At 39.9% G+C, this 15,559-nt stretch overlaps 1 protein-coding gene across 3 annotated transcripts in view; it reads right to left on the reverse strand.

Annotated features, from left to right (window-relative positions):
• Positions 1–2,252: 2,252 nt before the first annotated feature.
• Positions 2,253–15,559, reverse strand: part of inavab (innate immunity activator b) — a 68,287-nt gene continuing 54,980 nt past the window's right edge. For all 3 annotated transcript variants that reach the window (XM_057845612.1, XM_057845610.1, XM_057845611.1), the window contains 3 exons: positions 7,655–7,807; positions 6,555–7,254; positions 2,253–4,653 (listed from right to left, as the gene is read on the reverse strand). In XM_057845612.1, coding sequence (XP_057701595.1) covers positions 4,561–4,653; positions 6,555–7,254; positions 7,655–7,807 — 946 coding nt within the window. In that variant the 3' untranslated portion in view covers positions 2,253–4,560. The remainder of the gene's footprint in view (positions 4,654–6,554; positions 7,255–7,654; positions 7,808–15,559) is intronic.

Here is a 15,559-nt window from a genome sequence, read left to right on the forward strand (position 1 = left end):
TTCCATTTTCTAATAATTACTCCCACAGTTGATTTCTTTACACCAAGCGTTTTCCTTATTGCAGATTCAGACTTCCTAGCCTGGTGCAGGTCTACAATTTTGTCTCTGGTGTCCGACAGCTCTTAGGTCTTGGCCATAGTGGAGTTTGGAGTGTGACTGACTGAGATTGTGGACAGGTGTCCTTTATACCGATAATGAGTTAAAACACGTGCCATTAATAGAGGTAATGAGTGGAGCCTCATTAGAAGAAGTTAGACCTCTTTGACAGCCAGAAATCTTGTTTTTAGGTGACCAAATACTTATTTTCCACTCTAATTTGGAAATAAATTCTTTAAAAATCAAACAATGTGATTTTCTGTTTTTTTTTTTTTCCTCATTCTGTCTCTCATCATTTCAAGTAGGAGAATTTGCACAATTGGTGGTTGACTAAATACTTACAGTACCCTCCATAATTATTGGCACCCCTTGTTAAGATGTGTTTTTTTAGCTTCAAATAATTATTTAAAATTCAAATAATATGGGACCTTAATGGAAAAAAAGAGAAAATTCCAACCTTCAATACAAGTGCATTTATTCAGTGGGGAAAAAATCCCACAAAGAAGTAATTATTTGACATCAAATAATGTGTGTCACAATTATTTGCACCCCTGGTGTTAATACTTTGTGCAACCCCCTTTTGCCAACAAAACAAGGTCTGGGGATTGAGATGGCCATGGGAGGAGCTTGATTTTGTGTCTGGTGAACCATTTCTGTCTAGATTTGGCCATATGTTTAGGGTCATTGTCTTGGTGAAAGACCTGGTGACGACCCATCTTCAGCTTTCGGGCAGAGGGCAACAGATTTTGATTTAAAATGTCCTGGTATTTGAAAGCATTCATGATGCCATGCACCCTAACATGGTTCCCAGGGCCTTTGGACGCGAAAGCCCCACAGCATCACTGACCCACCCCCATACTTCACAGTGGGTATGAGGTGCTTTTCAGCATGCGCATCTTTCGTGGCACGCCAGATCCACTTAAGAGTGTTTGGTCCCAGCCTGGGACCGTGTGCTTTGGTCAGATGAGACCAAGATTGAGTTTTTTGGCAACAAACACTCTAAGTGGGTCTGGCGTGATACTCGTGGCACTCGAAGCAGCAAAATTTGAGTCGAAGCTTTTTTTTTTTTGTAATCAAATTACTGAAGTTAATCGAGTAATCATTGCAGCTCTAGTCCAATCCCTTTCAACTGGTAGGGGTTGGAAGCAGTCGCTCATTCCAGTTGAAATGGATTGGATGTGTATACCATCAACATGTGTTTTCAATATTAATTTCAATCTTTTACTAAATACCACAACACATACAGTCTGTCAATGTTTGCATACTATCCTCATTAAAGTACGAAAACCTATAAATGTTTGGGTGGTTTTAGTTAAAGCAGACAGTTTTTTCATCTGTGTGATTTTGACAAAGATCAGATCACATTTGATGATGATTTTATGCAGAAATGTGAGAAATTCCAAAAGGTTCAGATACTTTTTCATACCACGGTAGAATAAGTACAACTAATGATAACTGTCGAATAGCTGTCCACTTTAGTGACCAATGACCATTGTCTTGAATTCATTGTCAGTGACGTCATATCCATTTGAACTAGAAGAGGTTGGCAGTCAATTGGATGTTTTACGCCGTCAGTGGCACTGAAACATGGTCATTCACTGCCAGACCTCCCGGTTCAAATGGATTTTGATGTCTATCACCGTTGATGACAGCAAATGAGTTAATTGTACCTTCTGCCATCTAGCGAAGAAGTATTTGATTCTTCTGTCACTATAAATCACTGGAATAGGTAGATAATACATATAGCACAATTATACAAATTTAAAAAGAAAATAATAATTTTACAACCAAAAAATGAAATTGAATAATTACTTACAACACACATTATGCTCTTAGATCACACATGTGGTTGCAAATAAATGGAGTAAATTTTAAGAGGTGCAAATACAAAAAAAAACTGCTGCAATTTCAATAAATTCATTAAATCCAAAATCATTTTAATTAGGTAAGTTGCTATCAGTGTGCCAAATTTGACAAAAAATTCTTACAATTGTGTTTACTGACTCGCATTCATTAAAAATGTAGATTATCAGTATACTTAACATAATTTGAAACCCTGATATTGGACTAAACATTATGATTTTTCATACCAAAAATGTGAGAGTCAGATATATCAAAGCTTTTAATACTAAGTATTCATAAATTCCACTAATGCAGTAATAAAAAAAAGGCTTTATTCCACAGGAAAACATTTCCAAATATGCAAATACATGATTTCCATTTTAATCACAGCATCTAAAATGCTTCCATGAAAAAAAACAGTCAAAATGCACAGAGGGGAACGTGATTGAAGTCTCTTTCATACAAGTGTGTACTGCATTAGCCTTTCACAAACTCACTCTGCAGCTTCACTAATTTGAAGTCTGACTTGAGTCGATTTCATCGGTTGAATAAATAATAGAAAAAAACAGTGAGAAGTTGTGAATGGACTTGTAATGACTTCTACTTAGACTGTGAGACATTGGCAAACTCAGTTTTGACCTACTGCAATCACAATCTCACAAATTTTCATCTGACATGCAGCTGCCAAGCATCAAGTCTTTTCTCATACCGTGCTACATTGACTAAAGTAGGACAGTAGCATCGTTTCAACTAGTTGTGTCATAGGCACATCAGTAATTTACTCACACAAAAATAAAGCAACTGTAAACAGGACTTTTCTTCCAATTGAAAAACACGATTAAGAGGCAAAACTGAGATGCTGATTGATCCAGCACACACAAAAATTTTCTACAACTCGTTAAAGCACATCAATCATCTACATTATTTTACAATAGTGGCTCACATTCTTCCAAGGGCGTAGGTTTGCGTAGGCACAGTAGGGACATAACACTACCAACTTTTCAGGATGCTCAAATTGTCCCCACCAACTTTTAAGCAACTTTATTTGCATTAAATAATGAGTTCAGTTATATAGGTAATTTAGATTGTCTTCCCATATGTTGTAAGGATAGAATTGACCCTACCATTGTTAAGTGAATTCTTTTCGTTATGTTCAGACTTACCCCCTTTCACTTGCGGAATGTGCCGGTCCACACCATTTCGATATTTTGTCACAGCCCTAGTTAATACCGTTGGGATGGTATGACGGCAAAGTTTTGCGGTTTTGAAACTGACGTTTTCATACCACGGTATACCTTGAAACCGGTAATCGGTACATGTAGGGTTGTTCCGATCATGTTTTTTTGCTCCTGATCCGATCCCGACCGTTTTAGTTTGAGTATCTGCCAATCCCGATATTTCCCGATTCGATTGCTTTTTTTTTTTGCTCCCGACTCAATACTCAAACGAATATATACATTCAACATACAGTACATAAGTACTGTATTTGTTTATTATGACAATAAATCCTCAAGATGGCATTTACATTATTAATATTCTTTCTGTGAGGGATCCACGGATAGAAAGACTTGTAATTCTTAAAGGATAAATGTGACTTTCTATATTGTGACTAAATTTTGCCATCTAGTGTATTTGTTGAGCTTTCAGTAAATGATACTGTAGCCATTTAACTGTTCTGCCCAAATGCATGATGAGAAGTGCAACCATCACTGTGCGTAGTGGCACCAATTCATATATCTTCTCTGCGTTGGGAAATAACATAGGGTGTTAAGAAAAAGATGAACTACTACCTTGCTTCCCCACATTGCCTCCCATGATATTTCTAATTGTCGAGAGAGGGATTGTTAGGCTTTAGCCCATTAAAAAAATGCTCCAAAGACTGCCAAAATTCACTCTACTCATTTTGCGCTGCCTTTTCGCTCCATATATAGGTAAAACGGCGCCATTATAGATTGAACGCGACAATGCGTGAGTAGGTCGTGCAGTGCATGCGTTAATTGCGTTAAATATTTTAACGTGATTAATTTAAAAAAAAAATTAATTACCGCCATTAACGCGATAAATTTGATAGCCCTACTTTAAGCCAAAACTAAAGACTCTGGATGAGTGTAAGACATTTTGTCTGTAACGTTAAATACAATTAGAAAACGATTTAATTAAAACTAATACAGGTATTTATATTTAAAAAAGGCATGTCCGATATTTTTTTGCCGATTCCGATACTTTGAAAATGACGTGATCAGAGATGCCGATCGATCGGGACATCTTTGGGTACATGTCTATGAATTAGTTTCATATTCCTGAGAAATGTAGCCCTGACTTATAGGCCACAAGTGTACATACAGGTTATGCTGTTATATCGTGCCTATCAATGTTGAGACCAAACCTACGCCCTTGTCACATTCTTCATACAACTACTACGACAGTATCGCTAAATGTGAAACATGGTGTCAAGTGAGAGACATGCTCAAGATAATCAAGGTTATTTGGCCGCTTCAGTTCATCTGCGATGAGTTATGTTGCAAATTTGTGACATTCATCACAAAACCTCACAACATTACTACCTGTATTTCTTTTCCATCCATGGTTTGTCAACAAGTCCGCATTCATTCATTCAGTCAGTCATACTTGACTAATGTAGTGAGTACCATCATCTACAACCCAGTGTCCTTGAGAGTCGTCTGCAGATAATTGAAGAGCTTTTCTTTGGATGTCCTGCAAACGAATGACATAAAATTCATTGGAGAGCCCTTGAAAACACAATCTCGTTTTATTATGTTGTCTGACAGAATGCTAGTAAAATTGATGTGGTAAATATATACAGTGGGGCAAATAAGTATTGAGTCAACCACTAATTGTGCAAGTTCTCCCACTTGAAAATATTAGAGGCCTGTAATTGTCAACATGGGTAAACCTCAACCATGAGAGACAATGTGGAAAAAAAAACCTCAGAAAATCACATTGTTTGATTTTTAAAGAATTTATTTGCAAATCATGGTGGAAAATAAGTATTTGGTCAATACCAAAAGTTCATCTCAATACTTTGTTATGTACTCTTTGTTGGCAATAACGGAGGCCAAACGTTTTCTGTAACTCTTCACAAGCTTTTCACACACTGTTGCTGGTATTTTGGCCCATTCCTCCATGCAGATCTCCTCTAGAGCAATGATGTTTTGGGGCTGTCGTTGGGCAACACGGACTTTCAACTCCCTCCACAGATTTTCTATGGGGTTGAGATCTGGAGACTGGCTAGGCCACTCCAGGACCTTGAAATGCTTCTTACGAAGCCACTCCTTTGTTGCCCTGGCTGTGTGTTTGGGATCATTGTCATGCTGAAAGACCCAGCCACGTCTCACATTTTGGTTTCATCTGACCATAACACATTCTCCAAGTCCTCTTTTGGATCATCCAAATGCTCTCTAGCGAACCGCAGACGGGCCTGGACGTGTACTTTCTTCAGCAGGGGGACACGTTTGGCAGTGCAGGATTTGAGTCCCTGGCGGTGCATTGTGTTACTGATAGTAGCCTTTGTTACTGTGGTCCCCGCTCTCTGAAGGTCATTCACTAGGTCCCCCTGTGTTGGTTCTGGGATTTTTGCTCACCGTTCTTCATATCATTTTGACGCCACGGGTGAGATCTTGCATGGAGCCCCAGTATGTTTTCCATTGTCTAATAATTTCTCCCACAAGTGATTTTTTTTTTACACCAAGCATTTTACCTATTGCAGATTCAGTCTTCCCAGCCTGGTGCAGGTCTACAATTTTGTCTCTGGTGTCCTTCGACAGCTCTTTGGTCTTGGCCCTAGTGGAGTTTGGAGTGTGACTGACAGTGTGGACAGGTGTCTTTTATACCGATAATGAGTTAAAACAGGTGCCAATAATACAGGTAACGAGTGGAGCCTCGTTAGACCTCTTTAGAAGAAGTTAGACCTCTTTGACAGCCAGAAACTTGCTTGTTTGTAGGCAGGGCCGGCCCAGCCTATACGCAGACTATGCAGCTGCTTAGGGCCCCTGACCACTAGGGGGCCCCCAATCTGGCAATTGTTTAATTTGTATTCTATTTTGGTTACGACAGTTTGCTTTCTTTGACTTTTGTGAGTTTTGAGACTTCATTACAAGCTTAAAAAAAATAAAAGTTCTTAACTTCTTTCTTTCCTCTTTTGGAAAAAGGTTTGGCGCTATCTACTGTAAGTACTTACAATCATTTGGGGTGAGAAGTTTGAAGTATGCAGTGCAACAAAATCTGATTAATATACAAAATATGGACGTATGGGTTGGATTGCATGTATGGGTTTCACAGTACACTGTGACGAAATGGTGGGCCAAAAATATGGGCCCCTTGCATTATTTTGCTTAGGGCCCCCAAATGGCCTGTTTGTAGGTGACCAAATACTTATTTTCCACTCTAATTTGCAAATAAATTATTATAAAATCAAACAATCTCACATTCTGTCTCTGTTTGAGGTTTACCCATGTTGACAATTACAGGCCTCTCTAATCTTTTCAAGTAGGAGAACTTGCACAATTGGTGGTTGACTAAATACTTATTTGCCCAACTGTAGTTCTTTTAGGAAAGTTGTTGCAGAAGCAATACTAAACAGTAAAAGGTTTGCCTACCTGCTCTTGAGATTTCTGATTTTTATATCTGATTGCCTCCAGCGCTGCCATGTTTTTCACCCGGACTGCTCCCTGTCTATCAAGAGAACGGGACCTGGGTCCTTTGAGCTGACTGCGCCGGTGCCACGATTTCAACTGTTCGTTCACCACTTGCCGTGGCAGGCAGTTGGAGCGGTACTGTGGATGATCCCATTGTGCTGTGGGGGAGTGTCTGCGATCAGGAGCCAAATGCCTCTGCATGGGCACAGGAGCCTCTTTGTAGCGGTATTCATATCTGCTGGGTGTACACGGACTCCGGTAGGCGTAATAACTCCATGGCATGTCCACGTACGGAGGGTAAACAACTTCCTCATTGTAATAGGCTTTGTGGACACCTGGATTGGACTGGTGTCGGGGACTGTGGTAATATCCAGAAATTGGGGAAGCTTCAGGTCCACAGTTACCAAATGGAGCAGAGAGCGGTGAGGCGACCTGATAGTGTTTAGGCAAATCACAAGTCCGGTCCCGACTGGGGGAGCTGCTGTAGGATGCAAATGAGTACTCAGAGTTGCTATCCTCAGAACCCGTATGGTTTACTTGACTAAACATGAGCGAAGGAGCTTCTGATGGAGTTGTGATGTAATCTGTCAGTCGTCTTCTGGGACCTCTAGAGCGACCACGGTCCTTGTCCGGTCCATGAGGAGATTCAGGGTTGGATATCCTGTGACAATCACATTCAATCACCATGTTACAATGTATTTAACCGCAGGAGAAATCGATTAAAAAAAAAAAAAAAAAACATTCATACTACTTCAAACGTCCAAGTACAATCATTTTCAACTGTGGTTTCATTGGACCATAACAAATCTTCTTACATATGCATCCACATTATTTCAGTGGTTAACCTTTAATCACATTTGTAAGAAGATTCCAAAATGTTTTCTATTGAGTTGTATAGGACACATTAAAGGCGGAAAAAGATTAGAAAATTATTAATCTTGGCTTATTTTTATAAAAAAAAAAACTGCCCTTTGAAAAACATTCTAAGGAGTTTTTAGATCCACTGTACATGTTACTTTGTTTAGAGCCAGAATTATGTACTGAAAGATGAATTGTTGTACCTGAGAGACAGTTGCCTGTGCACCCGCATTTCCGGCGTGGTTGGCATGCTGCTGGACTGTGTGCGGCTCAGTTTCATATGGGACAGTTGCTGTGGCAGAGCAGAAATTGGCAAGCAAGCCTCCAGTGGTGGAAGTACCTCACTCTTGGCTGGACTGGAGAAAAAAAAATGTTTGACATATTTTAACTACCAAAATATACCATATTTCTTTTACAGTCATTCGCCAATCCTATATTTTTGGCCTATAACATACTTTCCTGCTCACCACTAATGGCACAAATATATATGATGAAAATCTTTTTTTTTTTTTTTTTTAATTGGAGATGCAAATTATTTCAACAAATTAAATATTTTTTCCCCACTTGATTCATTTTTTTCAGAAGACATTCTAAATGATAGAGCAGAAAAATAGACCTCCAAAATTACACCACAGGTTGGGTTACCAGATGGTTATTGTACCACGTAGTCACCAGTAGATGGCAGTGTTTCTTAACAACTTTAAGCTATGAAAGGTGCGGTAAAACTTATTTTTGAGAGATCCTTGACACGAACTGAAAAATCTCAAATTTTATATATATTTTTGTACAAATAATTGCAAAAAAAACCCCTTATATTATATCCACAGGCATATAGTAAATTTATTCTAAGAAGATTTCGGTTTAAGCTATTGCAGTGACTGAACAAATATGAACAGGGCCCAGGTGCGGGACAATTATTATCTAGTGGACAATTATTCACAAGCCCCTCAAGACGGTCGTCCGGTGTGTGTGTGTGTGTGTGTGTGTGTGTGTGGGTGGGTGGGTGGGGGGGGGTTGTGGGCCTCTCCAGACAACTGGCCAAGCGAAGGGGGGGCTGGCAGAGATATTTCAACACTTAAAATAGGGCTGGGCGATATGGCCTTAAGCACGTATCGCGGTAAATTGAGCAGATTTACCTCGATAACGATAAATGACGATAAATTCGCCCAAGCGGACTGTTATATAATGTGAAAATCTGAATCAATGCATGAAATACAGATGAACCGTTTCTTGTTGATTTATTTACCAGCTTTCAATTTAATATGTTTAACAATCGTACATGCAGTCTAAACATTAAGTATACAAAAATTTAGATAAGAATTCAAGTATGAACATTTATAACAGCTTGAACTATGTACATTGTCAAAATCAATATGCCTGTGCAAACATGTCATTGTAATACAAATGACTTACAGCTTGAACAGTACACTTCAAAAAGACAACTTATTGTTAATGGCTGCTGTGACATATTTACTTAACACAAGTGTTTACTTCAAGGTTTTAGTTTTTTTTCCCATTGCATTTTTTAATACATGCAAGCACACATGAACCCCCACACAGACACACACACATTAAAGCTGCATTGATCTAATGACACAGAATTAAGCACATACAGAAAAATAGCTGGGGCCATTAAACAGTCATATTAAAATTTTCACTGTTGGATTGTACTTTATGCTGAATGCTTTACTATCACAACAGCCATCACAAATCACACATAGACAGAGGTACACAATAACGTGACATGCTAATTGCTAGATGCAGTCCGTGCCCAATCCACTCATTAAGTTCAGCTGTTTCGCCAAGGTTAGAGCCGCTATCCGACTCCATCACGTTTATTTGTAGCGTTAGCCGCTAGCGTTAGCAACTAGCATTAGCCTGTGGCTTGGCTACTAGTAGAAAACATTGAAAGCATCCTCTTTGGAAATCGTGAGAACAAGGGAGGACAGCGGGTGAAAGCCTGTCTGGATGCCGCCAAGAGTCTATTTAATGTCGGGTGAAAGTTTGGCGAACCTCCCTTAAGCCACACTCCATCACGTTTGCTTGTAGCGTTAGCCGCTAGCGTTAGCCACAGGGCTCTTGTTTGTTTGGCTTCCTGATAACCACGTGACTCCATACGTAAGCACACGTTCTGCTTTCTTAAAGTGGAATGAACATTGCCGAACAACACAGAGTCAAAGCGGGATGAAAAGACTATATTTTCTTGTTTTATTAAATTACCGAATTTACCGTCATGGTCAAAATTACATCGGTCATCGTGAAGAATTTCGGTGCCGGTAAATTTGCGGTTTACCGCCCTGCTCTAACTTAAAACACACCCGAGCCGGCCACGTTATGTGAAAAACCACAAAGTTAACTTTAATAAGCAACTCCAGTGCACTACCTGACCAACAAAGAGCAGAGAAAGGGTGGAAGGGAGGGAGGTTTGAGTGAGACTACTCGATCAGCTCATATGTAATTATGTATTTATTTATTAATTGAAAATAAATGTGATGGACTGAGGGCACGAAGTCTGAAGTCGGGAGGGATCACTGTATTACAGCTCTGCGCATCTTCTTACTTTTCTGTTTGACTCTCTCGCCCAACCACGGACACTTTACGCCCACAAAACAGGCCCCTAAGTTAACCTGCCTGGGTGCGGTCGCACCCCTAAGACCCCCGAAGTTCCGCCCCTGAGCTACAGTTAAAACACAGTAGATGTCCGTAAATAAAGCTACATTTAAGGTGAAATTACAACCTCTTTTCAGATATACCTATCTCAGAGAACTCAAACTAGCTGATTTACAGTTGTATGAAAAAGTATCTGAAACTTTTGAAATTTCTCACATTTCTGCATATAATCATCATCAAATGTGATCTGATCTTTGTCACACAGATGAAAAAACGGTGTATGCTTTAACTAAAACCACCCCAAACATTTATAAGTTTTGGATATTTTAATGAGGATAGCATGCAAACAATGACAGAAGAGGGGAAAATAAGTTAGTGAACCCTCTGCCTAAGGAGACTTGAAGAGAATTATAATACTAAGGGGCTGTGAGATATCAATAGAACCGTTATGTGACAAGATAACAAATATTATTAAAGTTAACAAAAAAATAAATCACATTCATGAGCAATTATCGAAAATAGATAGAAAATTACGAACATTTTTGAAAGTATTCCGGAAACAGCCGAATGGGGCTTTGACGTCACAGTCAGGAAACAAAAGGTCGAGGCATTGTTGTTGCGTTCGTGTTTTATCAAAAAAATCACTAAAATGGTTCAAACCTGTCATGCTATGTGGTGTACAAATAGCCATTTGTCGAAATGTCGCACCCATGAGTTCCCGAACGCGAGAAAAAGAGCTGGACTACGCAGACAATGAGTAAAGTTCTTCTGTACAAGGAGGGCTAATTTTGAAAACCCAGCCTCCGGCACGGTTTTGTGGGATGCACATTTTACACCTAAAAGCTATTCGAACTATGGACAAATGAAATCAGGTTTTGCTAAGAAATTGCTGCTGAAAGCAGATGCGGTGCCCACCATACACGCGCAGCCACCTAAATGTCCCGAGATATCAAGAAAGAGGACAATGACTGGCACTGATGAGACTAGAGATGTCCCAATCCGATATTTGGATCGGATCGGACGCCGATATGGGCAAAAAAATGCGGTCCGGGTTTTCCAGCGCACCGATATACATAATCCATTCCAGTTTTTGCTTCGGTTTCCCTAAAATCCGGTCCGCATTTTACGGCACACCTTCAACACACCACATTACCGTCTCCCAATTTACCGAGAGACTTTATCGGTAAAAATGTCAGCTGTGTTGGATCATTTCACCTTAAAGGACGACAAAGACGATGCAGAGTGCAACATATGCCAGTCAAGCGTGGTGGTAAAGCTGTAAGAAGTTTTAATACAACCAACCTAATCAAGCATTTAGCGACATACCACCACAAACAATATAAGGAGTATGTAAGCACAATGACAGACTCGATAGCGTTAGCAACACATGCATTGAAAACTAGGTGCGTTAGTAAACAGCCGCCATCTTAAAGCAGGAGACTTCCCTTGTAGGCTGTTGTAATGAACCTACCAAGCGAACCTAATTAACTATTTATCTAAAATACTCCTAAATCGGCAAAGCTTGACTTGAATCTATCTTCAAAACCGATTTAAAACTTTCACATGTCAAAAGTAGACAGAAGGGAAATTATGGAATAACGGGAGCAATTTTAACAACCTTAACAGTTGATTCGCAAAATTAAATGAATTGAATGTAGTTTAAAGCTGCTGATACAGAATGGGGACTTGAGTAGTTTATTTAATGTTTTAAAATGTTAACTTGAAACTGAAATAGTCGTTTATTTAAACCTGAGAGGCTTTTTATACAATTTTTGTAAATAATGCACGAAACATTAAAAGCATCTAAGAGCTTGGGGGATTTGGGGGATTTTCCACTGACAGTTTACAATATTATTTGCACGTTTTACTGACTGACTATGCCATTTCTGTTTGTTATTTATAATCTTTTGTGTTTGTCACTGAATAAACAGGTCAATTTCTTGTTACCAACCATTGTGTGTTATTCAAACTCACCAAATTCAGCTGGCTAGTTGTTATCAAGAGTACTAAAAACCTTTTCAACATGAGTCTGACAACTAAGTAAGGAGGGTAAATAACTTTAAACTTTAATACATGCTCAGATAGGCCGGTATCGGCCAGTATCGGTATCGGATCGGAAGTGCAAAACAATATCGGTATTGGATCGGAAGTGCAAAAACCTGGATCGGGACATCCCTAGATGAGACCACCCAACGACACCAGGCTAAGCAAAGGAGGGGAGCAGCCAAGCTCGAAATGGCCAGAGTGAGAACTCTTTTATAATAAAAAACATATCACACATTAGACATAGGACTGGACACATGTATAAATTATTGCTCGTAAAATATATACAACAAATCCTCTAATCCCATTCATAATTGTGTCTGTTGGCAGAGCGAAAACCTATGATAGCACAATAAATGATAATTATTCTCTACATTACTTTATTTTGCGGTCACGGTGTATCAGCTTCACAAAAAGAAATGCAAAACAAACCATTCGGTGTTTCCCACACGATCTGTTGCCGGTGTTTCATCAGTGTGATTGCTCCCCTCAATGATCATTTCATTAGGCTGCATTGGCTTTCGTTTGGGCTCAAATTGATAACCCAAAACACCAAAGAAAGGTTCATAACTTTCCTCGTCACCATTAGAAGAACGTTCGTTATGTCGGATTCGTCGCTGCAACTAGAAAACAAAATTGTCCACCATCATCGCCGCCATTCAGTCCTAAGCACTGAAACGGGTGTTTCCTAGTTGTGACGTCACGCACACAATATGTTAGATTTCCGGGATCTCGGGCGCCGGTCGTTTGAGCTTGACAATCGATCCAAATTTCTATCATTTTCTTGGTGTTGCGCTGTGTGTAATTACACGAAGTGGCATGATATGAATCCAAAAGGCATTCGTTTATGGATAAATGATGGAATATTAGCATTTCCCCAGGTGTTGACATACACTTTAAAGAGTATTACAACACCTGGGGAAATGGTCGCACATCGCAACACCAAGAAAATGATAGAAATTTGGGTCAATTTCAAGCTAAAAAGATCCGCCCCCGAGATCCCGGAAATCTGGCAGATTGTGTGCGTGACATCAAAACAAGGAAACAACCGGCTCAGTGCTTTAGTACTGAATGGCGGCGATGATGGCGGACAATTACATTTCTAGTTGCAGCGACGAATCCGACGTAACGAACATTCTTCTAATGGTGAAGAGGAGAGTTATGAACCTTTCTTTGGTGTTTTGGGTTATCAATTTGAGCCCAAACGAAAGCCAATGCAGCCTAATGAAAGGATCATTGAGGGGAGCAATCACACAGATGAAACCCCGACAACAGTTCGTGTGGGAAACACCAAATGGTATGTTTTGCATTTCTTTTTGTGAAGCTGATACACCGTGACCGCAAAATAAAGTAATGTATAGAATAATTATCATTTAATATGCTATCATCGGTTTCGCTCTGCCAACCGACACAAATATGAATGGGATTAGAGCAGGGGTCCCCGGTGTGATTTGGGTCTTTTTTCACGGACCGGTGTCCCTCTTTTATATTCAGTTGGACTCTCAATGTTATCCAGTGGTGCTAAAAAACTATTTACATCACAAACATACATGTGCAACACGGAAATGGCGTAAATTAACGCTTAACGACACGGCGAAGTCGTTAAGTGAGAGGGCTACGTGCAGTTGTTGTGTGTGCCAAACATGGCAAACGTAAGTTAATATTCCTTTCTTTAAAGAAAGTTTGTAGTGTGTACTTAGGAATCGCTGCATTCGCGGTCCTTTTTAACGTTACGCGCATGCCAACTTTGTCAGAACACCGGCAATGTGCGGCAGAAAAATACAGCAAATATCAAATAGCATTTGTTTTTAGCCCCGTCGTGTTAAGTGCAGGGAAAAAATACAACTCACCCGCTGAAACAGTGGGAGGGCTGAGTTTGTTTCGTTGACACGAGATGGGAGCGGGAGAGAAGCTAGCATCAAGCTAGCGATGTTGGAAATTGTAGCACAGTTTTCAGCGCGCTCCAAGAGATGTCGGGATATTCTGAAATGACTTTAATCCAGAACTTCGGTAGAGTTGTTGTCTCAAATGTACGTTTAAGTCGCCGTGATTTGCGATCTGTACAAGCTGATATTCCTGTTCCACAGACATGCTCGAATCACTCGATTTATTCACATACGGGTCACGAATTCACTCCTTCGCAGTTCGTGTGTCTTTAGTGATTGGGAAGTAGCATAAATTTTGTTTTCTTTGAGGTTGTAGGCACATCTTCTGGCTCGTCAGGTTCCCGTTTCCCTGTAAAATTGCAAAATTAGCCCTCTTAGCACTGACGAACTTTACTCATTGTCTGCGTAGTCCAGCTCTTTTTCTCGCGTTCGGGAACTCATGGGTACTACATTGCGACAAATGGCTATTTGTAAACCACATAGCATGACAGGTTTGAACCATTTCAGCGATTTTTTGATAGAACAGGAACGCAACTCTCTCGTCGATAAACAACGATGGCACCTGCCTCGACCTTTTGTTTCCTTGTTATGACGTCTCCGCCCCATTCGGCTATTTCCGGAACACTTTCGGAAATGTTCGTCATTTTCGATCTATTTTCGATAATTGCTCATTAATGTGATTGATTTTTTTGTTAACTTTATCAATATTTGTTATCTTGGCACATAACGGTTCTATTGATGTCTCACACCCCCTTTGCGTTTTCATACCCTTTAAAGAGCAATTGAAACCAATTTTTACCAAACAATTTAAGTCAGGTGTGTGACCAATAACTGATGAGTGGTTTAAAGCTGCCCAGCCCACTATAAAACACACACTTGATAAAAATTGTCTTGATGAGAAACATTGTCTGATATGCATCATGGCTCGGTCAAAAGAGCTGTCTGAAAACCTTCGAATAAGGATTGTTGATTTGTATAAATCTGGGAAAGGATACAAAACCATCTCTAAAATGCTCGATGTTCATCAATCGACAGTCAGAGAAGTTGTCTACAAATGGAAAGAGTTTGGCACTGTTGCTTCTCTCCCAAAGAGTGGCCGTCAACCAAAGATGACTCCAAGAGTTCAGCGCAGAATACTCAGAGAGGTAAAAAAGAACTCTAGAGTCTCTGCTAAAGACTTACAGAAATCACTGGCACAGTCCAATATCTCTGTGCACACATCAACTATATGTAAAACTATGGCCAAGAATGGTGTTCATGGGAGGACTCCACAGAGGATGCCACTGCTGTCTAAAAATAACATTGTTGCTTGTTTAATGTTCGCAAAAAGGCACTTGGGAAACAGCGGTTTTGGCAGAAACTTATTGTGAACTGATGAAACCAAAGTTGAAATGTTTGGGCGTAACACACAACGTCATGTGTTGAGGAAAAATGGAACAGCTCACCAACATCAACACCTCATCCCCGCCGTGGATCATGGTGGAGGGCGCATCATGATTTGGGGCTATTTTGCTTCCTCAGGGCCTGAGCAACTTGCAATCATTAATGGAAGAATGAATTCAAAGGTTT

The sequence above is a fragment of the Corythoichthys intestinalis genome, chromosome 9 (assembly GCF_030265065.1).
Source record: "Corythoichthys intestinalis isolate RoL2023-P3 chromosome 9, ASM3026506v1, whole genome shotgun sequence".
In the NCBI taxonomy this organism is placed as follows: Eukaryota; Metazoa; Chordata; class Actinopteri; order Syngnathiformes; family Syngnathidae; genus Corythoichthys; species Corythoichthys intestinalis.